The 24,587-nt window shown below is 32.8% G+C and overlaps 1 protein-coding gene across 1 annotated transcript in view; it reads right to left on the bottom strand.

Moving 5' to 3' along the window:
- Positions 1–276: 276 nt before the first annotated feature.
- LOC118194142 (uncharacterized protein ZK1073.1-like) overlaps positions 277–24,587 on the bottom strand; it is a 164,107-nt gene continuing 139,796 nt past the window's right edge. The window contains exons 11-13 of the mRNA XM_035365328.2: positions 23,830–23,965; positions 9,767–9,818; positions 277–8,862 (exon numbers count right to left, since the gene is read on the bottom strand). Of these exons, the coding sequence (XP_035221219.1) occupies positions 8,699–8,862; positions 9,767–9,818; positions 23,830–23,965 (352 nt within the window). The 3' untranslated portion in view covers positions 277–8,698. The remainder of the gene's footprint in view (positions 8,863–9,766; positions 9,819–23,829; positions 23,966–24,587) is intronic.

Here is a 24,587-nt window from a genome sequence, read left to right as displayed (position 1 = left end):
TGTACATAACACTGAATGCTGTTTATGAGTCTTTTTTTTTTTTAACAAAGCAGGAGAAACACCCTTTTTTAAAGATGAAATATTATCTAATTAAAATGCCCGAAATTAAATTTAAAATGAAAATTTTAGTTTACATAATGTCATTATTCCTATTAAAATATATCATATTTATTAAAATATGTAAATATTTCCATAAAAAAAGGTAAAAGTCCTTTGTTGTGAGTGATATACAATAACATTTTTCAGAATTCAGTTTTAAAAGGAAAAAAGCAGAAATTATGTGTACTATGACTTTATTTCTCTAGAGCAGATAAAACACGGATAAAACATCATATTTTCCCTATCAACGCACAACAGTTTAACAGATTTCAGCACCAACAATGAGTATTATTTAAAAGTCTATCGCTTGACAAACACGAAAAAGTACAAAAGCATGATAAAATTTTCACGGGAATGGTAAAATTGATATTAGCTTAATTAAATCTTAGGAACAAAATAGTAAGTATTTCATCACAAATTTGGCATGTGTAAATACTAAAAAAGAAGTCAAAATTACAAGTACTGAATTATCTTTACTCAGTGATGTCAAGTAGGATAACACTTTCAAGTAGCTTCTACATGCAAAAATGCAGATACAACAAATAGACTAGATATAAAAGTTCTATAATGGCAACGACTTTTACTAGCATTTCTACTCTCAATATATAACTTACGTAACTAAGATGTCAAGTAGCGAAAAACAGTCATAAAAATGTCACTTACTTAAGATATAATAACAAATGCCCCTCGAAAGGAAAACAACATCAAAAATCATAAAAAAATAAATATTAGAAACACTTCACCCAATATGAGTAAGAAGCACGACAAAAATCCTTTATATATATATATATATATATATATATATACACATATATGTATGCATGTACGTGAGCATTAAACTGATGTACAGTGCAAAGAAAGATACACTTAACGATAGTTTCCGATCTAAATGCACTGAACAAAAGGGGAAAAAAAAAGGTTTCATATTTCATATAGTATGCATGCATTTCCTTTAAAGGCACGTTAGTATGTTTTAAAGGAGAAAACACTTTTTCATCTTTGCATCGGAAAAGCAAAAATCGGTGTTAAGAAGAAATTAATTAAAAAAATCATGTGCTTTGTTAGTTAAGACATTTGAAATTTTACTTTACTTGAGTTAAATTTACTTGGCTTACTATCCATTTCTTTTAAAATTTAGCCAAAACTATAGAACATGAAAAATTTTATAAAAAAGAATAAAGATGTGAAGACTTTCTTAATCCTCCACACTAATTAAAAATAGAAATGTTGAATATATAAGTTTCAAAAACGTAAACAACAATATAATTTTCATAGAAAATTGCCAATACAGTATTATAAGTAAGTGCATCTAATGTTTATGCTCATTCTATTCTTTACCTGGCGCTGTGTAGGATGTTAGCATACAAGAGGTGAAAAGAAGAAAATGATTCTAATAAATTTTTATAAGAACATTTACACTCAAAATTGATTTTAAAAGCTCAACTTAAGCATTAAAAAACTTAATTTAAAAACTAACTGGTGCTAAAAAATTTATGCATTAAACAGAATTTTCACTTTAATTAAGGTTTGCTGTTGTTTAAACTCTACTTAACTTTATTTCTGAAATTGAGGGTCTTGTTGTTGCACGTATATAAACTTAGTAAAGTTAACGCAAACTAAAACCAAATAATGTAATTTTAAAGTTTATTTAATCTTTTTTATAACTAGCTAAGTAGCAACTGTTACTGTAGGGCTGAGTGTAGTCCGCGTTTGTAAAAACGGTATCAAGTTCACGTGTAAATTTTCTGATCGAGACACTTCACATGCGTTTTTTGTTTGTTTTTTAACATCTTTTAAATGTGTTCCTGATGAGAAAAACGGTGGAATTTTTACTTACGCTTAGATGTTTTCTGAGTACAATTGGGAAAATAAATAAAATGAAAAAATAGCTGATGTAAGTACAGGCAAAGGATTTCTAAGCAATATTTATTCATTTCTATTTTATATTCGGTTTCGAAACACATTTATACCTGATACTACATAGCTATATACTATGTCAGAAAAATAATCGTGAAGATTAAAACACATAAATACAACAACAAAAAACTTTGCAGCAAAAGCAGTTCACTAATAAAACACAGCGCATAAATATAACCTTCGAACAGGGTAAGTTAATTAGGATTTTCACATATCTGTGTTTTTCAGAAAAAATTTGTTAATAACTGTTGTCATTGTTTTTTATTTCTTGTCTATCAAATCAAAAAAATCTTAAAAGGCATTTTATAAGCATGAAATCAATTTCATTTGAAAATTTCAAACATAAACTAACATTTAAAAAAATAAATTTATATATACTTTATTTTATACATTTTCCTTAAAGTGTTAAAGGCCCACCAGCGGCCGAGCGGTAAAGACGCTGAACACCGGTAGTTCGGTCTGAGGTTCGAATCCCGCGAACGGGCTGGCTGCATGGGCGTTTTCGTGGTTTTCCCCATGTGTAACGTGTATACGAGCCAGTTTCCCTTAGAAAGTCCTCCACGAAAGGCATCCCTCCCTTTAGGCAGATAGCCCTCGTGTGCTTTGCCATAATTAAATACACCAGAAAAAAAAATACACCTTAAAGTGTTAAAAAGACGGGTTGACGAATTTTTTGTAAAAAGGAATTGATTTTTTATTATGATAGGAATGAACAGTTTCCCCTTATACCATAATTTTTTAGTACAAACAACAGAACTGCATTTAGGCGGATTCTACATATCCGGAACTAAAGCTTTCCAGATGATTTTCCTCTTTTCCAGGCTAGGTAACATTCATTTAGTTACGCACTCTAAGGGTTTTCCAATACAGCTATGTTTTAAAGTATTTCAAATTTAGTTATGTGCTTTAAAGATCTTCGTTTATTTAAATAATATGAAAGTATAACACAGTGAAGTGCAAATTTCTAAAAAGCTATCACATAAACTTTGGTTAATAAATTAAAATAACAAATAACATTAAATTTTAATAAGTAAATAATTAGATTGTTATTTTTCCAATTAAATTATAGTTTTTCACTAACTGCAGATGTAAAAATTTAATAATATGTAATAATAATTAGTTAATTATTACACGTCGGCCCTCTTCCCCAGAAATTTAATTTTAGAATGGAATTAGGCTATGCTTAGGTTTTGTTCTTGTCATCATGGTAAATGTCTCTGCTTATTACAAAAAACAGGTTAATTTGCGAAATTTAACTTCAGTACATATCTATTGTTACTCGGTAGAGATAATAAATTACTTAATACATTTAGAATTAATTAGACTATTAACGTATACTACTTGTAGTTTAAATGAGAATTTTAAGATTTTCTTTATGTAAGAAAGGCTCTTTGACACATGACAAATGCAGTGCAACTTCTTACAGCCTTAACCTGGATAACACATCACTCAGTAAATCCGAAATATCTCAAATGCATATCTGTATAAATCCAAAACTTTGCTTGTTCCGTCACTATTTCAGGGCGAACTCAGCTTCCTATGCCGTTTTGAGCTGAAACTCGTATTCTATTACTATATATCATTACAGAAAGAACGTTTAGAGTCTGTAACTTATTTATCCGATAAGTTGGGCAAAGAAAGAGACAATGCCAGTATTTTTAATCTCTTCCTACCCAGAATACCTTGTGTAATTCCGAAGAGATATATTTCAAAAAATGGAATCTTGTTTTTCTTTTCAATGTGTTGCCTCTTCTTGGAATTCTTTTTAGTATTTGGCTTTCAGACTGGCCTACTGGTTTGCGATTTTTACTGAAGCATTAGATATCAGACCTTTTAAAAACATGTAAGTCTTTGCAAACATGCAGTTCTGCGGAAGAATTTTAGTTCTTTTATTTCCTCGTACTTAGTTTAAAACGGGGGAAAATTTATTTTGAAAATCCTTTAAGATTTTAAAGTTAAAGTCTTTTCGAACCTTGTAGAGATTACTTTCTTGTTAAACACTAAAAAAATCATGTCTAAGTATAATAAAATGGATATTAAAAGAAGAAAAGGAATAGTTTATAAAATGCCATCATTAGGAGGGACTACTTTTGCTAAGGCATGCCTTATGCTAATGACCTCCTTACGAGTTACTCTTTCAGATAAAAATCAATCATAAAATTCGGTGAAAAAAGGAAAGAAGAAAGTAATTAGCACATAGAACTTCTAGTAATTAAAAAATCATTATTTCATTGGTTATAAGCAAATCTTTCGGAAACTTTTTAGAATTATTCCCGTAAAGTCCAATGGATAGCTATTTTAAAAGAAAATAAAAATGGCATTTAAATAAATAAAATGCTTCCGTCTATCTAGTTACTAATATTTGAATTTCATAAGAAAATGTGAAAGGTCAGTTTAATTTTGTCTTCTGTTTTCGCTGTAGAAGTCATTTCGTTCAGTAAGTCCCCCCCTTTTTTTAATCAGTCCCGAGAGTGACGTACTATTAAGGTTTAACTTTGGTATATATGCAAATTAAAAAAAAAAAAAAAAAGAAAAAAAAAAAAAAAACTTGCTAATATTTTAACAAACTGACTAGTTGAGCCTTTTGATAGTACTGTTCGTAATATCAGTAAAAATTAAGAATCTTGTATGAAAACACTTTTAACATAGCACTAAAATAAAATGAATATTTCTATGAAAAAGAAATATTCTGTTCAATTTTAGATTTACTTTATACGATGTGCCTTTTTTCAGCTATCTGATATGTGATTTGTTCTGTGCATTTTAAGGTCTTTGAAACATGCTGTTCAAACTACAGGGTGTTGATGAAAATGTATTCCGAACCATTATGAACTTCATATTTTAAATGACATTTAAATCTTTCATTTACTGAATAGCAGACTCAGTCGATCTCATTCCAAAATAGTAAGATGTATTTAAGGACCGAATGGCATTACTGGCTCGACGAGTGAGCTCAGAACTTTTACTTAAAGAGTTCACTGACTGACTATATCATTCAAACTTTATTGGATCGAGATGTGTATCTTCCTTTTTAACCCTGTACAATAACAAAAGTAAATTCTTTATATAAAAAGCTTATAATAGTGCGCTTAAACTTCTTTGAATGAGATAATTAAGTTTAAAAAATACAAATATTCTTTATTTAAAAGTATGTTTCGATATGTTTTTTGCCTTTCTTTTTGTTTAATGACATAACTTCTTAAAAAATGGAAGGTATAGTAACTTATTATAAATTTACACTGGTGTATATACATACAAATTCAGCATTTAGAAAACAGCACGAAAATATAGTTTTAGATAAGAAAAGTATTTTAACATCGAACATATGCCAAGATTCATCTGGATATATATATACAAATGTTCGGTAACAGATATTTTAGTTTTTAAAAAATTTTTAAACTTTCTGATCCCTTTCAATATAGAGTTCTCGTACAGACATTTTATTTTCATTAAATAGTCAGACCGTCTCTATATAACAAAGATAGTCTGTCTAAATATAAATTAGCACACTTTGCAAAGAACTTTTATATAAAATCATGTATAGATTATATTTATTCCAATGTAAACATAACCCGCGTTCGAAGGGGCACGCGAACTTAAATGAAGAACAAATCGAATAATATCTTCACATAATTTTACACATATGTAAAATTCACTATAAATCACGAGAAGTACCATATGACAGTACTGAACTAAACAATTTCTTTCAACAGACTGGGAAAAGGTATAAAATTTACAAACTTCGTCGATAAATCCTTCTCGTAAAACTTTCACTCAGAAATGTTTGAATAGAATACATAATGCACTTCAATAGAGTCCATAGAGTGAGATTTCAATTATCTAAAATAGATCTATAAAACTTTTATCGAAATCTTTATAAAGATATAATTTGTAGAATTCAGAAAATTCAACTTTTGTAACTTTTGATGCATTGCAACATTCCTTCAATTACGAAAATTATGATATGAGGGTTTTTATTGTAAGGCTAATAAACTTAGATGCGTGAAATATAACAGAAAGAACTTTTTTTTTCAAATTAAAAAAAAAAAAAAAAAAAAAAACATTCCTTTCCTTGAATGCATGGAGATACGACAAGCCGATCTTAATAAGCCTTTTGGTTAAGCTGAAACAATGCTTCTTAGAAAAGAGGGCTTTCATTGCAAAATTTTAAGTCACTCATATTATGCTTATGGATTGATGCCCTTTCAGAGAAGAAGTATGATATGTTTTGTTGAGATTAGCATCTGATCATATTAAGTGTAAATTTTATCGAGACATATATAAATATTGCTTTGAAAAAGAGATTACAGCATTAGGGCTCTAATTGAGTAGCTGTTCCGTAAATTTAAGGTACATTTTAATATACATATCTGGATATTTTAATATAAAAGTATACGAAACATTTTAACACATACATTTGTTTTTTAAAACTCACATTTTTTAAAGCATTTGATTGTTTTACAAAGATTAAGTACTGACACTGATTTTCATGATAATAATTTCAGAATACGATACTTTGTTGCTTCTTAAATATAAAAAAACAATTTACTTCACTATCACATCAGATTCGCCCTTCATTTTTTATGCGCTTTGAGTTTATGCTAGGGAACTAGGAGATTTAAATTCCCCGTTGCAAAAACACTTTAAATAAAAATGTATTTTATGCATTATTTAAATTTTTGAAATATAAAAGTGGAAAGACAAGTTAAATATAATAACAATTATATTATTAACATATAACTCAAACAACAATTGTATTGTTATAAGTAAAATGATTAATAACAAATAAACCCACTGCAAAATAATTTTAATGAAGGGGATTTTTTACTAAGATATTAGAAATGTAAATTATCGAAAACTGGTAACATTAATACGTGAACTTTTCAATAGTTAAAATGCTAATTTAACTGCAGTTTTGTTAATACGTACTCATACTGAATTTTTCCATTATTGCGATGACTTCATACTTTTAGCCCATGCTTCAATATTTTTGAAAACGTATCGTTCTATTTTTCTGTTATTTAGTTTTCAATTCACATTTCACACCCTTCTTTACGAAATTTGAAATTCATATAAACTGATCTGTTCCCTTTGACAGATTTAGTCTTTTTTTATTATATTTAGTTCTTTTTTTGTTTTAGTAGATCTATCTTTCAGAGCATTCTTAACTAGTTTTTTTTTAACTCGTTAAGGAATTCTCTGAATCTGCATTTTACAAGCAATGCATGTTGGAAAATAGTGACAAAAATTATGCATAATTTGCCTGTTAGGGTTTGTTTATGTAGAGCTAACAATGTGTAGTTGTGCCACACAACTTAATTGTAATTGTTACATGCTATGTGTGTACCGCTATCTCCAGAATTTCAAGCTTAACTATTATGAGAACTTATTTTTCAATAATTTCGCTAAACTATCCACTTAAATAAATAAATAATAATATTTGTTAATCTGCATCATGTAATTTATACACTTCATACATCTTGCTCATTAACTTTTTTAAAATCTTAAAAAAAAGCGAAAATTAATAAGCCTGAAATTAATCACAACTAAGTAATGTATTAATTTTCTGTAATGCATTCCCAAGGAAAGGAAATTTTACTAACATTAAAAATAGATATCAATTATGATATCTCTCTTTGCATATTATGCATGTAATATTTTCTTACAATTTAAAATTAGATAGAGCTATGTGTATTCTAGATTATTTATATTCAAATATTTTTTATTTTGGAAGGAAATATATTTTCTCCGCGAATTTTATCACTGTGGTTTTCATATTAATATAGGAATAAATGTTTAGTTCGGCTTACGAACTAAGGAGAAAAACACCACTTTCATTAAGATTTTCAGTGGTACATTTAATATGAACTGTTTTCTGAATGTAATGAATATAGGAGAGGGGGTTTTAACACACATGTGATTTCAGCAACATTTAAATATTATACAAACTAATGGCATTAATCAAAGCAAGATGTTTATAGAAGTTTCAGAATTGGTTGTTTGTAAATTAATTACAACCGTATTATCAAGAAACTTACACATATAAGTATGCACAGTATAATTCAATACAGCAGTTAACAGCAGGCTCAGGAGAGAAGCAATTAAGCTCTAATATGAAATTTACAAATGCACAAGAGCGGCCACAAAAACAAAGTTCTATGAAAATGTCTCATTAGTTGACAAATTCGCAGTATAAAGAATTAATGCTGGACAAACAATACTTTTATAATTTCAGTAAAACGTACCTCCTGTGTGAGGAAGAGTGAATAGAAATTAACCTGAGCCTGTTGTTCTAAAATATGTCTCTACAATTTGTCCACTGATACTAACTTTTTTTTCAACAAACAACTGATATTATTTGAATTATTTCATGCCATACAAATACAAATCTAAAATATTTGCTCTACTGAATAAAAACTGAAACTGAAATTAAGATATACAATAGCTATTTTACATAAGGCTTGGTACACAAATTAATTCACAGTTAATTAAGTAATACAATAAATTTTGCATTTAAGAAATGAGACTCTTAAACTACGAGTAAATTCTGAATACGAAAGCAGCAAATATTTCCGAATGAGAATTTTAGCTCTTTCGGTACATGCTCTTCTCACAATTCAAGTTTTCGCGATTAAAGGAGAGCAAAGTAAATGCAATCTACCAGAGCTTCAAAGATGCTTGCTCAGTTTTGATTTCCAGTTAGGGATGTTCTTCTTGGTCTGGGTAAGTCATAGTCTTCCATCGACAAAGTTCTTCTGCGTCCTACTGCGCCCAGGGTCTTATGAATAATCCCTCCTCCAGGATGCGCTTTTTGTCGTTCGACGCCAGGCAGGGTGACAGATGTTACTAATTAAAATGAATGTATTAATTGATTATGCCTATAATACATATTTCACGGTACACTGTATTAAAGTAACCACAATTATAACCAGTGCTTAATTTTACCCAAAGCGAACTGTATCTTAGACCCGGCACTTCCAATTTTTCTGACAGATATCGTTCATTCCTTTATAGATGCTTTGATATTTTTACACAAATGAGCATATTTGAACCGTTTAAGACCAGAGGACGTTATAAAGACTAGTGACAGGAAGACTATATAGAGGTATGACCAGTGTTTTTCATATACTAGTGAAGATAACCTAAATCGATTTCACTAGCGTAATATTTATAATGAAAAGTTATGATTTCTTTGTATTTTTCTGAATAAGTTTTTATTTTTCATATAAGTTAGTGCCCCCATAAACGTGGGTTAATAAGTTCGAAGACCTACCGCAGTTATTTAAAACCTCAGATAATATCCAATGTAATGTGACATTACATTATCCTTTCTTTAAGTTTATCATTATTTGGGATGATCATTATTTGGGGCAGAATCTGATTAAATTTTAGAACTGGGTGTTAATCACCCGATGTCCATCCACTGCGGATTTACCTTAATTTTTAGCATGAATAACGTTGATATGCTGCTGAAGATAGCATAATCAGGGACAGAACATGCACTTTATATGCTTGTTTCATAAAATTCATTTGAGACATATATAATTGATGTTCAAAAGAAACTTTCAGAAGAAAGCTATACAGTTGTGTCTTGCATTCTTTCTAAATTTTTTTCAAAAAAATTCTTTTAAAACATGTTTTTCATATTTTTTAAACATTATTGAATAGAAACAGCATTTTTCTGACCCCAGTCACAATCGGAAAGTGTTAAGTGTATAACAAAATATAAGTTTTGATATTTCATACTTACAGAATCCCAGACCTTTAACAAAGAGATGAAGACTTTGAGCAAGTTTCTCTGGCTGAAAGGCAAAAAGATATGTAAGGTATCTATAATCTTCAGCATTGTTCATCTGAGAAGAAAAATAAAATAAGTAAGGGATATTTTGCACCAGACTTCATCACTTACGACATTAAGATAAGGTCAACTAAAGAAAAAAATATGGGAGCATTAAGATCAATAACACCTCTAAATTGCATAAAGATATTAGAAAAAAATAAATTATTTAATCGAAATGCTTCATATTAATTTTAGAACCCGTTTTTTTACTTTAACTTCCTTACCTACTAAGACTCGTTTCATTTTCCTGCCAGAATGCAATTTTCCAGCCCGCACGATATTCAAATTAGGTAGAAAGAAGGAAGTATTTAAAGGAATGCTTTGGAGAGGGAAATCATAGCGTGTTCTGCTTGCTTGAAGACCACGTTGCTAACTTTGATTATCTAGTGATTAGAATTCTGCGGCGTTGAGTTATTCTTGCCATTAGGCTTGTTTACGCACAACAGACATGTCTTTGTTTGTCAATGGCAATGTCTTTGTCAGAGCTAGCTTGCGAGCTAGTTATACTGTGAATCCGTTAGGCTATACTTAATCAATTATAAGTTTATCCATTATCCTTGATTTAAGTAAAAAATGTTGACTTTTGTAATCACACGTTGGTGCCGTCTGTTAAAACTTTATTTGGATTAATGAAAAGATCCTTTACACCCTTCTCCTGACACTTGTAATTTCAAACATAATGATAAATCGCTTACGTCTACCAAAGGTTTTGGTTACAGATTGCAAGAGTGAAAGACTTAAAACCTGATTGCGTAGTCACTACTTCACAATATTCACTCCACGTCACTATTTTTCAACTTCGAGTAACGATAGCGAGTGACTTGATAAACAATTTTGTTGTATTAATGCTACATTTTAAAATTAATTTTCCCTGCATACAATTTTATATCTTTTTGTGTGGATAAATTCTGGTAGGTTTCTCACCATACTTTTAATCCTCTAAGTTTTTGATGCATCAGACATCTGCTTTTCTGACTCAAAATTCTAAATAATCTTAGAAAATATTAAAATTAACGAAACTAAAATTCATTGCAATTATTTGGGTTTACGAATAACAGTAATAAGAAAGAAACATATATGTCGCATGTACAGAAAGTAGTAACCATTTTCAAAAGAAATCAGATCAACAAAAAAAGTTTTTGTTTGAAAGAACATGCCTTGAGAATTTCACTTAAGCAATTATAACGTTAATGTATTTATCACACCGAGATTTCGTATACTCTCACCATACATTTACGCAACCAATGTGCATTGAAAAATGCACTTATCTTTTACTGGAAGTCTTCACCATTTTCCTTCCCCCGAAAAAAACCCAACAACTTCGACTATAATGTTCATCTGAGAACTACAATGTTCTACAATGTTCATCATCGCCCTCTACACAATATCTGCTTCAGAATCATCGGTAGGAGCATGGAGGTAGGAAGTAGGAAGTTCTTTCTTACCTTAATGGGTAGGAGATTTGAGTGCACTTTTCCTGCAGTCCTGAACTCGCCGCTCAGCGATTACCATTTCCCCCACAAAATTAAAAGAACTTTTCTCTGGAAAGCGCTTGTCTTACAAGGAATTTTCCCAGCTAATAAACCCTATATTGCTCAGTGAACTATATGCTGAAATGTATGACGAAGAAGTGCACTGATTTGTATTCAGCATTAAAGGATAATTGTAAAAGTGATGCTAACTGTACAAAGACCGATTAATCCTCTAAACGTAATTATGTATGGTACTTATACATTACTCAGCGCAAAAACCAACTGCTGTGCAAATACTTGCGTGCAAGATATGGCGAAAAGGCTAAATCATAAGAGGAAAGTTAGACTTGCGCCTTTACATTGGTTAAATGTCAGTCTGTTAAGTTTCAACGTAATCATTTGCTGTTAACCATGTCTGAAGATTATCATTCAGATAAAGTTGTGGTGAGTGTTTGGTAGACTTGAGGAGGGTCAAACGTAGTTGGAGGTACCCAGAAAGTAAATATTACCACAGACTTGCTCTAAAAAGTCTGAAACCGCTTTCTAAGCATGGGAAGAGCGAGTCTTCTTATTACTGATCAAGGTTATGTGAGAGTATAAGCACCTGACTGCTATTTTTTTTTTTTCATGGCACAAATAAACTGTTAAACCACTAAGTTGGTGACTTGGGTTCTCACAGCAGCCATTAATCCTTGAATAAACATACCTACTACTTATCGAAGGCTTGGTGAGCGCGGTCTTTCTGCCAAAAATATACGGTTCTGAATACCGCTTTTTACGTCTTCCAGGATAGAACTTTAAAGACGAGGCCTTCATCGATAGTGGAACTAAGATGAATGAGATACTCTTCGCAGGTGAGTTCAGGTTCCTCTTAAATAATGATTTTGGATGGACTTTCATTTGGACAGCCTATAAAACGTAATTTTCTTTCACATATGCGGCTTGTATTACGACAGGATTTTTATTTTTGGAGAAGTCACAAGAAACGGCCGTACCGAATCTGTGACAGATTTCATAACCTCCCAGAGGTTTGTATTACTCAGGTGAAGGTCTGCATTCCCAAAGAAGTCTTTAGGGCTAACTCGAATATTAGCGGGCTGGTGAGAGGTCCCAAACCAACTGTCTAGTTGTTGCACAACGGTTTCGTTGTGCCAGCAAAGATGCAAAACGGTCGTCAAGTACTACTTTTATTTTGGAACGAAGTTGACTACCGAGATGACTAACTATTCTCATGCTTAAACTGCGGTTTCAGATTTTTGAAATCAAGATTTTGGGACTATTCAGGTGTTTAGAGGTGACCAGCAGTGTTCGACCTGCCTCGAGTCTACTGACCATTCGCTGGTTCTAGCTGACTTCTAAATGATATCTTTAAATTATGATTAACATCATCTGGCTAATTTCAGGTTTAAAATTTCACATTTAAACAAGACATGGACATAACATTAAATGCGCTTTTTTCATTTGCTCAGTAGAACCTTTTTGGATTCAGGAACATACCTTTGACATAAAAATTACGCTCTGAAGAAGTTTATTCAGTCTTTGAATAATTAGTGTCATTTTTATAATTACCTTTTAATTTTGAACACCAGTATATAAAAATTTGTTTTCGGGTATGGTAACTGCCTCAGTGCGATGGGTATCTATATTAAATAATAGCCGAAGATAATTCGAAATAAAATTAATTTTAAAAGACAAAGTTTTTGTTCACTTGACTCCTTTTTTTTTTGTCTTATCAACTGTTATAATATGCAGGATATCTGCATATTGACAGCACAATAGGTTGGTTCTGTTTAGTTTATTATGGCAAAGTACACTAGGGTTGTCTACCTAAGGGAAGGGATGCCTTCTTTGATGATTTTCTAAGGTAAACTGGCTCGTATACATGTCAAGCATAGTGGAAACCACGAAAACGTCCATGCAGCCAGCCCGTTCGCCTGGACTCGAACCCAGGTCGGAACTGCCACTGTTCAGTGATTTTAGTGCTTGGCCGCTGGTGGGCGATAGCACAATAGAATAACTTCCAGTATGGATTGAAAATACACAAATCTTTTCTAAAATGAAAACCTATTTGATTCGCTGTCTTTACTAATAAACTGAATCTCTATAAAGTTTATTCCCACCATGATTTAAGCCCACCAGCGGCTGAGTGTTAAAGTTGCTGAACGCTGGTAGTTGAACCAAGTGAGCGTGCTGGCTGCATGAGCGTTTTCGTAAATTTCCCAAAGTATAACTTGGATATGGATCGGTTTCCCTTAGGAAGTTCTCCACGAAGGCATCTCTGCTCTTAGGCAGATAGCCCTGGCGTGCTTCGTCTTAACTCGTTAAACGCCTAGACGGTTGTGCTAAACTTTCTATTTATGCCTATCATTATCACCAAAGGTACGCGATAATACGATGTACGATGATCTTATATAACCATATCGTAGAATTTCGAAACGTAAGTAGCTGTTAACATCTCAACTTGGCTTCTTGCTGCTTCAGGGAAAAAAAAAAAAATGCACAAATTAGTGACAATTTGTACTAACGTAAAAAATACAAAAATAACCGATAGCTATTTTTTTTTACATTTTTATTTTTACAATTCTGCTTTTTTAAAAAACATACAAAAAGGACTAATTTTGATTTTTTGCACTTTATTTTTTGAACGCATTAAAAAAGGGGGAAAAAAGGGTAAAATAAAAAGTGTGGATTTATTTTAAATAAAATAAGTCTTCATTAATGTGAATGACAAAAAATCCGAAAGAAAAATAAATTATAAATCCTTATTTCGCTTTCTATTTAACAGAGGCCTATGTATAGGACAATGGTAAAATCCACTATTATATTATATGACGTTAAAACATAACATTGGAGTGAAATGGTTACGGCCGTTTCATCCCCTGGCTGTAAATTGTAGCGAACAACTGTTTCTTGTCCTGCGTTCCCTCTTGTAAAGAGTTATATTTAGCATCTGAAAGCCGTTTCACACGTTTTATTTATATGAAAGAAATTTACTTTCGTGAATGTTTATTTTGTAAGGTATATTTATTTTACGCATCCAAATTTCTAACAGCTGAAGAAGCTTTGGAATATTTTATCACATTCGATGATGTAGATACTGAGCCGGAAATGGTAATAATACCACCTGATCCAGAGGAACTCAGTGACAATGAAGAAATAGATAATGACTGCACTAAAACTAGACACAGCCAAGTTATTTGTGACGAAAACACAGCGAGAAGTATAGAAACAGCAGGAATTGTGGAAATTTTCTCAGGAAATGAAGAAGATGAAATATGTGTGCCCAAACCTTGATTAGAAAGATTGCATTCCTAAATATTCACATGCTTCAGATATATTTTCTTAAGATTGATTTTGTTTCTGGAGAATCTCCCACAGAACTCTTTGAGTATGTTGTTGAAAAAATGATAGACAAAGCTGTTATTCAGAGTAACAGATACGCTGGGCAGAAAAATAATCATATTTTTTTAATGACAAAATATATAATCTCAAGCAATTCTTAGGTATACTTTTTTATAGTGGCTACCACATTTTGCCACGTGAAAAAATGGAAAAACTGGGAAAACGCGCCAGACACAGGAATTTAGTCGAGCAATGCCACGAAAAAGATATTTTGAAATCAGCAGCACATTCATTGATAATAGCACCATTGATTCGGACGGCTATTACAAAGTACGTCCACTTTATGATTTACTGAATGCTTTACAACAATTAGGTGTATTTTCCGAACATTTAAGCATTAATGAAAGAATGGTGAGCTATTTCGGTATTTTCCTGATGGACGTAAACGTCGTTGTCAATTAAAACATTGTACTAGGAAACCGACAACTATTTGTAAAAAAATCTAATATTGGCTAATGTTCGAGTTGTTTTTCACCATTCCATTCAAAAGAATGTACTTGAAAGAAAATATTGTCCTGTAACTTCATAGCATTGGATTTGACCATCGTCCTATATATAGGACAGCCTGTTAAACTCAAAGAAAATAAAAGTTTCGTATGTTTTTCAATTTATTATCTTTTCTTACATATTTATAAAACAAAATTAGAAATTTTAAACAAAAATTTTAATTTCTTCGATCATTGGTAAAATATGGGTTAAACAGACAGTTTACTGCACTATAAATTAATATTCATTCTTGCAGTGATACTTCTAATTAAGCGTAACTGTTAGTTCGTAATTTTTCCTTGTGTTTTGAATAAAAGTATAAAAACTTGGAAATTGCCTTCTACAGAATAGAAAGTAGTTGTTTATTTTCAAAGTTGTGCAGCTCTACCATAAAAGAAAAGATGTTTGTTAATGAACACGATACTGTCAGATGAATATGATAGACAAAACAAGAACAGATTAGAACAATCCCCAGCTGTACTCGTAGCGTTCTAAACAGAGCTTCCGGTAAAATCGAAGAGTCCTAGAAAATAGTATATCGATGAAAGCCTCTTTACTAGGTGCAAAAGTGAAGCGGGTCAGATACTAATTACACTGACTACCAATAAGTATTTGGACATCTGTGATAGAAAAGAAAAACTAACTTTATTCAAAATCAATAGTTGGTAGAGCCTTCACGAGAGGTAATTACAGCGTGTACCCTCCGGGGCATACTTTCCACAAGTCTTTGTATGACAGCTAGTGGTATTTTCTTCCACTCGGCTTGGAGAAGACATAGAAGTTCCTTCACCGATTTTGCACAGGTAGTGCACCCCTGAATTCGGCGATGCAACTCGTCCCAGAGGTTCTCGATAGGGTTCAGGTCTGGACTCTGGGCAGGCCAGTCCATTCAATGAACTCCATTGGCACAATACCAAGCCTTGGTTAACGTCCAAATATGACAACTGGCATTGTCGACCTGAAAGTAACAGGGGTCCAACCCGTAAAACTGCCGCAACGCAGGAAGCACATTGTCATCCAAAATAGTGCAGTAGGCATCGGAGTTGAGCTTACCATGAATGGGGTCCAAGGGTTCCAGCCCATACCAGGAGAAACACCCCCAGACCATAACTTCACCTCCGCCAAACCTGACTGTTGGCACAATGCATTCTGGCAGGAGACGTTCTCCAGGTAGATGCAGACCCAGACCCTGCCATCCGAACGGTAAAGGGTGAACCTGGATTTGTCACTCCAAAGAACCCGTTTCCACTGATCTACGGTCCGATTTCGATGTGCTTTGCACCACATTAACCGAGCAGCGAGTTTGGACTTTGTGATCAAAGGCTTATGGGCAGCAGCACGACCATGAAAACCAAGCAAATGTGCTTCCTTACGGATGGTATTCATTGAAAAAATACTCCCGGATGCCTGTTGAAACTCCTCGCGGATGAGGGCCATCGGTTGAGTGCGGTTCTTCCGAATTTCTCTGGACAGCACTCGTCGGTCTCTATCTCCCAGTTTCTTTGGTCTGCCGACTCGGGGCACATTTCGTCAATCACCGCTCACCTTCCACTTTTTAATCACATAGGCCACTGTCGATTTTGGGTACTTCAGATCGCTAGATATGTCCCTTAAGAATCGGCCACATTTGTGATATCCGATAATTACACCCTTTCTCGAAATCAGAGAGCTTCGAACTGCGAGGCATCTTGCATGCGGCTAAAGCCGATGCTGTTTCCTTCACGATATATAACGGCGGATACCGTGACGTACCTTAGGACCGCAGATATTGTCATTTGCATAGATGTCCAAATACTTATTGGTAGTAAGTGTATTTATTAAACAAAGAGGCGCCAGTTTCTTCCGAATTCCACAGGAACGTTTGGCGCAACTTTGGCGAGATCTCCGCTCAATTTCCAGGTTAGACGGTAGCGAAGTTTCACGGTCGATGGGATAATGCGTAAGTACCTCGAAATTTTTTATAAAAATGAGCATCCTTTTGTGCAAACTGAACGTGTGTTTCGCTTAAACTATGGTTCACATAATCGTCCTTCTGTGCTTATTATTCGTCGAAAAACTGGGATTGACTGCTAAAACACCTACAAGACATCGAAATGCAAGAAAGGCAGATAATACTGACGCTTTGAAATGTAGTACAGCAGAAATTCCAAATTTATCAATTGTTCGTTGTGCTCAAGAAATAGGAGAAGAATGGCAGCTTGACGTATTTTGCTACACGAACTGATCTACACCCATATAAGATTGTTTTAATCCAAGAACTGAAGCCATTCAATCATCGTAAGAGCAATGAGTCTGCTGCTTGGGCTTTGAAATAACTTGAAACGGATCATATTTCTCTCATGTGCACCGAGTTGAAGTTGACCCTTAAATGATATTTTACTCAAGACACAATGTTATAAATTGTACTTCAAAGTAATATGGAAATTTCGTTTGTACTTGAAATAGTTTTATTTCATTTTAAAATCGTATTCTTCTTATTAAATTGCTCTTTATTACCTCTTTCACATAACTGTATTCGAATGAAAAAGAAGGTACAGCAGTTCTAGCTCACTCACTGAAAAGGTATGACAATTTTCCTACGTTTAATCTAGTAAAAATATTTAATTAAATATGCCTTTTTAGGAAAAGTAATTTTTTTTTTTACTTTGATTGTTTACTTACTGTAGAAAAATCCCCCAAATGATTTATATATCGCCGTTAGAGGGCGCTTCGCTTCTGAAAAAGAATGTTAGTTTTTAGTTTGCGACGTAGTTAGTTAGCAGTGAACCTTCGATGCAATCCAAGTTGCTTTGTAAATAAAATGATTATTTTTGTAGATTGTTGAAGTATTTCACTTCATTTAGAATTAGAACAACCTTTCGCATTATGGCGCATCGGTGCCGAGAACCTTTAACCAATTTAGAAGTTTGTGTTTTTTAATTTTGGATATTTTTATGCGAAGACAGCCAAGGTAAGCCTGTATTTTCTATTTTTATATAATATGGAAGATCTTATTGCTAAACTGAAATCGAAACGAAAGGTATTGAGGACCGGAGTGTCCAAGATATTAAAGAAAATTGAAATCGAACTGAATAAAGATGATAGTAGTATAAATGTAAATGTATTAGAAGAAATTTTAGACCAGTTAAACGAAAAATCAAAATCCTTCAGCAATTTAGACGCTGAAATAGAACGAGAATTAAAAGTCGAAGAAGACGAATTTGAACTTGAAATCTCATCCGCTTTGGAATATGAAGAGAAAATTCAAGTGTGGCAGTTTAGAGGAAAGAAAAAGTTGAAAGAGTTGAATAAGTTGGAAAATTCAACTCAGTTCGAAAATGCGATTGATAAAAATCCGAATTTATCAAAAATAGAAAAATTAATTTACTTAAAAAGCTTTCTTGGTGGCTCAGCCGCCAAAGCTATTTCTGGTTTCGCTCTCATCGAAAATAATTACGAAGCTGCTCTTGAACTGTTACGTTCCAGATTTGGTCAAAAGAACATCTTAATTAATTCGCATTTAGGACAACTCTTAAGTACTTCACCTGTTAGAAATCCTAATGATATAAACGGATTAAGAAAACTTCTAGATCACGCCGAAGTACAGATAAGAAATCTTGAAGCATTAAAAATAGACTCTGATACCTACGGAAATCTCTTAACACCTTTAATTTTGAAATTACTTCCCAATGAATTCGTTCTTGATTATAGCCGAAAAATTAAAGACGAAAATTGGAATTTAAAAGGTTTGTTAGCCTTTTTGAGGAACGAAGTATTCAGTAGAGGACGCGCGGCTTCTGTTAATTGTAATTCTAGAGAAAAATATTCCCGATTGGAAAAGCATTTGCCCTTCAAACATAAACATTCTCCAGCCATAACGAGCAAGCCGTCTACAGTTGAATTATTAGCGGCGTCATCCGAATCGCAGTGTCTGTTCTGCGGGAACACAAATCATAAATCTGAGGATTGCGAAATTTTAAGTGTAGAAAAGAAAAAAGAGATCTTAAAACGTGAATCGCGGTGTTTTTTATGTTCAGGTCGATTTCACCGGATTCAAAATTGTAAACAAAAAATAAACTGTGCCTTCTGCTTTAATAAACACTCGAAAGCCATTTGTTATTCATTCCATCAGAAAAAAGATAATGAAAAACCTGAAAAGAAAACGTCAGATTCGAGCGTTATTTCCGCTGTTTCGTCATATAATTTCGATGAAAATAGATCTAATAAAATATTATTACAAACGGCTTCTGCATTGATCCGAAATAATGATAAATCTGAAAATGCCAGAATTCTTTTTGATAATGGCTCAATGAGATCTTTCATAACTAAAGATGTATCTACTAAAATGGAACTTCCGATTGTTAGAAAAGAATCGCTTTCTGTTTATTCCTTTGGTGATAAAACTGCGTTAGAAAAAACCTTTAATGTTGTTAGAGCAAAACTAGAAAATGTAAACGATCCTAATCTTAATATATATATTGAGCTTCTTGAAACCAAAATTATATCCAATACTGTTATCTCCACTCCAGATTTGAACTTTCCTAAGAAAAATAAAATTTTACAAAATTTACAATTAGCAGATTGTTGTAGAAAAAGTGACAAAATTGATATTCTCACAGGGGTAGATTTCTACTCTTCTATAATTACTGGTAAAATTAAAAGAATTTCAAGAAATGTAGTAGCCACTGAATCTTTATTTGGGTGGTGTTTGCAGGGTAAAGTAAATAATGATCATAGTGAATTATTAACTATGAAAGTAATTGTAAATGAAAACTTGATATCAGATCAGTTACAACAGTTTTGGAAGCTAGAAAACTTGGGTTTGGAAAGTGATACTCAAAACGACAAAACTGTTGATTTAGAAATTATGAAATCTTTCGAATCTGATATCAGGTATAAGAACTGCAGATACCAAGTAAAATTACCTTGGAAACCGAATTCAAAACATTTAATGGAAGATAATAGGGATATAGCATTTGAAAGATTTAAGAAATTGAGTAACAAATTTAAAGTTGATAACTCTTTGTTTGTTCAATACACAGAGGTTTTAAAGGATTACGAGTTAAAACATATTATTGAACCAGTTCAAGAAGACAATCAAAATGATAAAACCCTATTTTATTTACCTCATAGAGCAGTCATCAGAAATGATAGAGCAACAAGCAAACTAAGAATAGTTTATGATGCTTCAGCCCATAAACCAAAAACACTCTCTCTAAATGGCTGTTTATATACTGGTCCGAACCTATATCCTGATATTTTTGATTTATTGATAAAATTTAGACAAAATTCGATAGCCTTTACAGCGGACATTACACAAGCATTCTTACAGATAGAGTTAAATGAAGAAGACAGGGACGTTACACGATTCTTTTGGAAAGATGATCCCGGTGATAACAATGAAAGTTTGAAAACCTTTATATTTACAAGAGTTTTGTTTGGAATAAAATCTAGTCCCTTTCTTCTCGCAGCTACTATTAAGCATCACCTTAAAAATATTCAGAAATATATCATGAAACAGTAGAACTCTTAAAGAACTGCCTGTATGTTGATGACATTATTGGTGGTCAACAAAATTTAGAACAAGCCCTGAAAACAAGTTTAGAAATTGTGAACATTTTTAATGAAGCTAGCATGTCACTACATAAGTGGCATACTAATTCCAAAGAACTCAAAGATATTTGGCATCGCAAAGAATTTTCGATGCAAGAATCTCCTGAAGTTGTCCCAATCAAAGTGTTAGGAATTAACTGGGATACGGATAATGATAATTTTTATTTTCACACTCAGCACTTGACAAATTTCATTTCCTCGTCAATCAACTCAAAACGTTTTCTATTGCAAACCGCAGGCCGTATTTTTGATCCTGTCGGATTTTATGGCCCTTTCATTATAAGAATAAAGTGTCTGATTCAGAAAATCTGGTCTGCCAAAATTGATTGGGACGATGAACTGCCACCTGATCTCAGTTATAAATGGAAAGCCTGGTACGAAGAAATTGAAGAACTGAACCACCTCAGAATTCCCCGCTACTATTTAGAAGGAATATTAGATGCAGATGTGAAACAAATAGAACTCCGTAGCTTTTCTGATGCTAGTTTGAAAGCTTATGGATGCGTGGTATATCTGAGAATAGTTTTGAACAATGAAACTTTTCAAACAGTTTTTGTTGCTTCCAAGAAGAGAGTTGCACCTCTGAAATCCCTTACACTTCCTAGATTGGAGATTTTGGGTGCGCTTTTATCCGCTAGATTGAGTGATAAAATAGCAAAATCTTTAAAATACGAAGTAATCCCCTTCCACTGGACTGATTCTCAAATAACGTATTTTTGGATTCAGGGATCTCCCGAAAGATTTAAATCTTTCATAAAAAACAGAGTTTATGAAATTCAGAAACTAACTGAAAGCAATAATTGGCATTATTGCCGTGGGAAAGATAACCCCTCCGACCTCATATCACGAGGAACTACTGTTGCTAATTTAAGAAATTGTTCACTTTGGTGGTTTGGACCAGAATGGTTGCAAAACAAACGTATAGACTGGCCAGTTCAACCGAAGTTTGACGTGGGAAACGATAAGCAACTAGAACTTCTGTAGTAAGATATCTGTTTATGACGTTGTTGTGAAAAGAGATGATCAACTATTGGATATAACAAAATTCAGTTATGTGCTGAAATATCTCAGAATTATGGCATGGGTTAGACGTTTCGTTGCTAAGGCAAGAAAACTGCCTGCTAATAGTGGAACATTAAGTGCTTTTGAAATTCAGGACACTGAAATTTTTTGTGTTCGTAAATCCCAGATGGATTTCTTCACACCTGAAATTAAGGCTCTTCAATCTAACAAGTCAATTTCTCCAAGCTCTGATATATTCAGCTTGGCACCGTTTCTTGATGAAAATAAAATTCTTCGAATTAAGGGAAGATTAGAAGAAACCGAATATACAGTTGACGAGAAGCATCCAGTTCTTCTTCCTAAAGATTCCAAATTTACTGAATTAATTGTAAAAAGGGAACATAATAACGTTCTGCATGCGGGAGTTGCAGCAACTTTAACCAAACTAAGACAGAAATTTTGGATTCCTAAAGACCGTCAGTTGGTGAAGAGAGTCTTGGGGAACTGTTTGATTTGTCGGAGATGCGCAGTAAAACCAGCGAAACGGGTGACGGCTCAGTTGCCTGGGGATCGAGTTGTTGAGGCTCCGCCTTTCTGTGTTACAGGCGTGGATTTCACGGGTCCGGTTTGCATCGGGTCTGGAGGCGACGTTCAGGGATTATGCATCGTATTGTTTACGCGCGCTGTTACACGAGCGTTACATCTAGAACTCATTTCCAATATGTCTGCAAACAAATTCATTTTGGCTCTCAGACGTTTCATTTCGAGAAGAGGAAACTGTCGCACTTTTTATTCAGATAACGCGAAAACTTTCAAATATGCTGCCAAAGATTTACAGTATTTTTACAGCATAATTAAAGGTACAGACTTTCAAAATTTTCTAGCAAATGAAGGCTTAGCTTGGAAATTTATCGTCGAGCTTGCTCCATGGTGGGAAGCTTTTTATGAACGCCTTATGAAAACCATAAAGGAACCGTTGAAAAAGATATTAGGCAGAGCTCAACTGAATTTTGAAGAATTTATGACTGTGTTGACAGAGGTCGAAAATATTGTGAATAGACGTCCTTTGACCTACGTTTACAACGATTTACATGAACCTGAACCGCTTGCACCAGCTGATTTTCTATTGATTGGACATAAGGATGAATATCCATACAACTTTGCTGAGATCCTGAATAACTCTCCAACAAGAAAGAGTCTAATAAAACGAAAAGAATATCAGACAACACTTATAAAACAGTTCTGGAAAAAATGGAAAAATAAGTATCTTCTTGAGTTAAGAAATGCTCACTTCTTCGGCACACCAGAAGCCAAGAAAAATCTTAAAATTGGTGATATAGTTTTACTTGAAGGAACAACTAAATCTAAGTTCCTCTGGAATTTAGGTCGAGTAATTCAAGTCTTCAAAGGACGTGATGGTCTTGTACGATCATGTGTGGTAAAAACTAAAAAAGGGGACCTTAAGAGACCTGTGCAATTGATATACCCCCTTGAACTATCAGACTGAAAATGAACTAAATTTGTAACCTTTTAATTTTACTTCTTATATTTCATATTCACTAACATTAATTTTAGATAATTAGTTTAGTTATTACTAATGATTTACTGTTTGTAATTTGAATTAATATTTACGTATTGAGTAACATTTGAGTTGATGCAGTTAACTATATTTGTTTATTTTATAGAATTTCCTTTTGCAGTTTATATTTACATCAGTTGAATGTATTTGATATGTAAGTTGCTTTCTTATATTTTATTATTTGTATGCTGAAATAGTGATAATTTTTGCAAAAATTATCAGGTGGGGAGTGTGGAAAAATCCCCCAAATGATTTATATATCGCCGTTAGAGGGCGCTTCGCTTCTGAAAAAGAATGTTAGTTTTTAGTTTGCGACGTCGTTAGTTAGCAGTGAACCTTCGATGCAATCCAAGTTGCTTTGTAAATAAAATGATTATTTTTGTAGATTGTTGAAGTATTTCACTTCATTTAGAATTAGAACAACCTTTCGCATTACTTACAGCTTCCATCAAAACATCTCCAGCGCTATCCACCTTCAGAAAAGAAGTCTTCTGTTTATCCATTTTCATGTACATACTGAGGACCGCTTGTGTATGAGCAGCCTTACCACCAGATACCAACAGCACGTCCATTCCTCTAAGAAATTTTGAAAAAGATGATAAGATTTAAAAATAGCTACTCAACAAGAAAATTACAATGTGAATTCACAGATATAAGAATGTTTTGTAAAAGTATAGAAACGTTAAATGGGGGGGGGGAATGGTCCAACAAGCAGCCCACTTTTATAGGCGAACTGTGCTCTTTACAGAAAATATAAGGGTACAAGCAAAATAAGAAAAAAGTTATCTTTCTGAAAGTAATGTACTTGAAGTATTATTTTTATCAATTTGCTTCGCAAAACATATCGAATATAGGAATTTATATTGAATAAGCTTCTTTGGGTTAAAAAAATTCAGAGTTCCTTGAATTATCCTTATTTAAAGGATAATCCAACATAATTTACAATGGCTAAGTAAAAGTAGATACTTTAAATTGGAATGTTATTTATTATTTCTGAAACATCGACCTATTTTACATTTATTAATATAAATTATTTTCAAAGAGAAAATCTTTATGAATAAAAATGTATTAAGAATATTTTATTTCTCGACTAGTAAATATCGATTTGCTTTCCAATGCGTAAAGATAAAATGAAAGAAAAAAGTTTCCTTTCTTCTAATTTGTAAAATTTGCAAGTTTTCCAATCATGTTAATAAAA

The sequence above is a fragment of the Stegodyphus dumicola genome, chromosome X1 (genome assembly GCF_044657685.1).
Source record: "Stegodyphus dumicola isolate Sdum_Otavi_A_Nest chromosome X1, ASM4465768v1".
Lineage (NCBI taxonomy): Eukaryota > Metazoa > Arthropoda > Arachnida > Araneae > Eresidae > Stegodyphus > Stegodyphus dumicola.
Note: the sequence above shows the minus strand (reverse complement) of the source record. Positions and strands in the feature narration are given on the sequence as shown.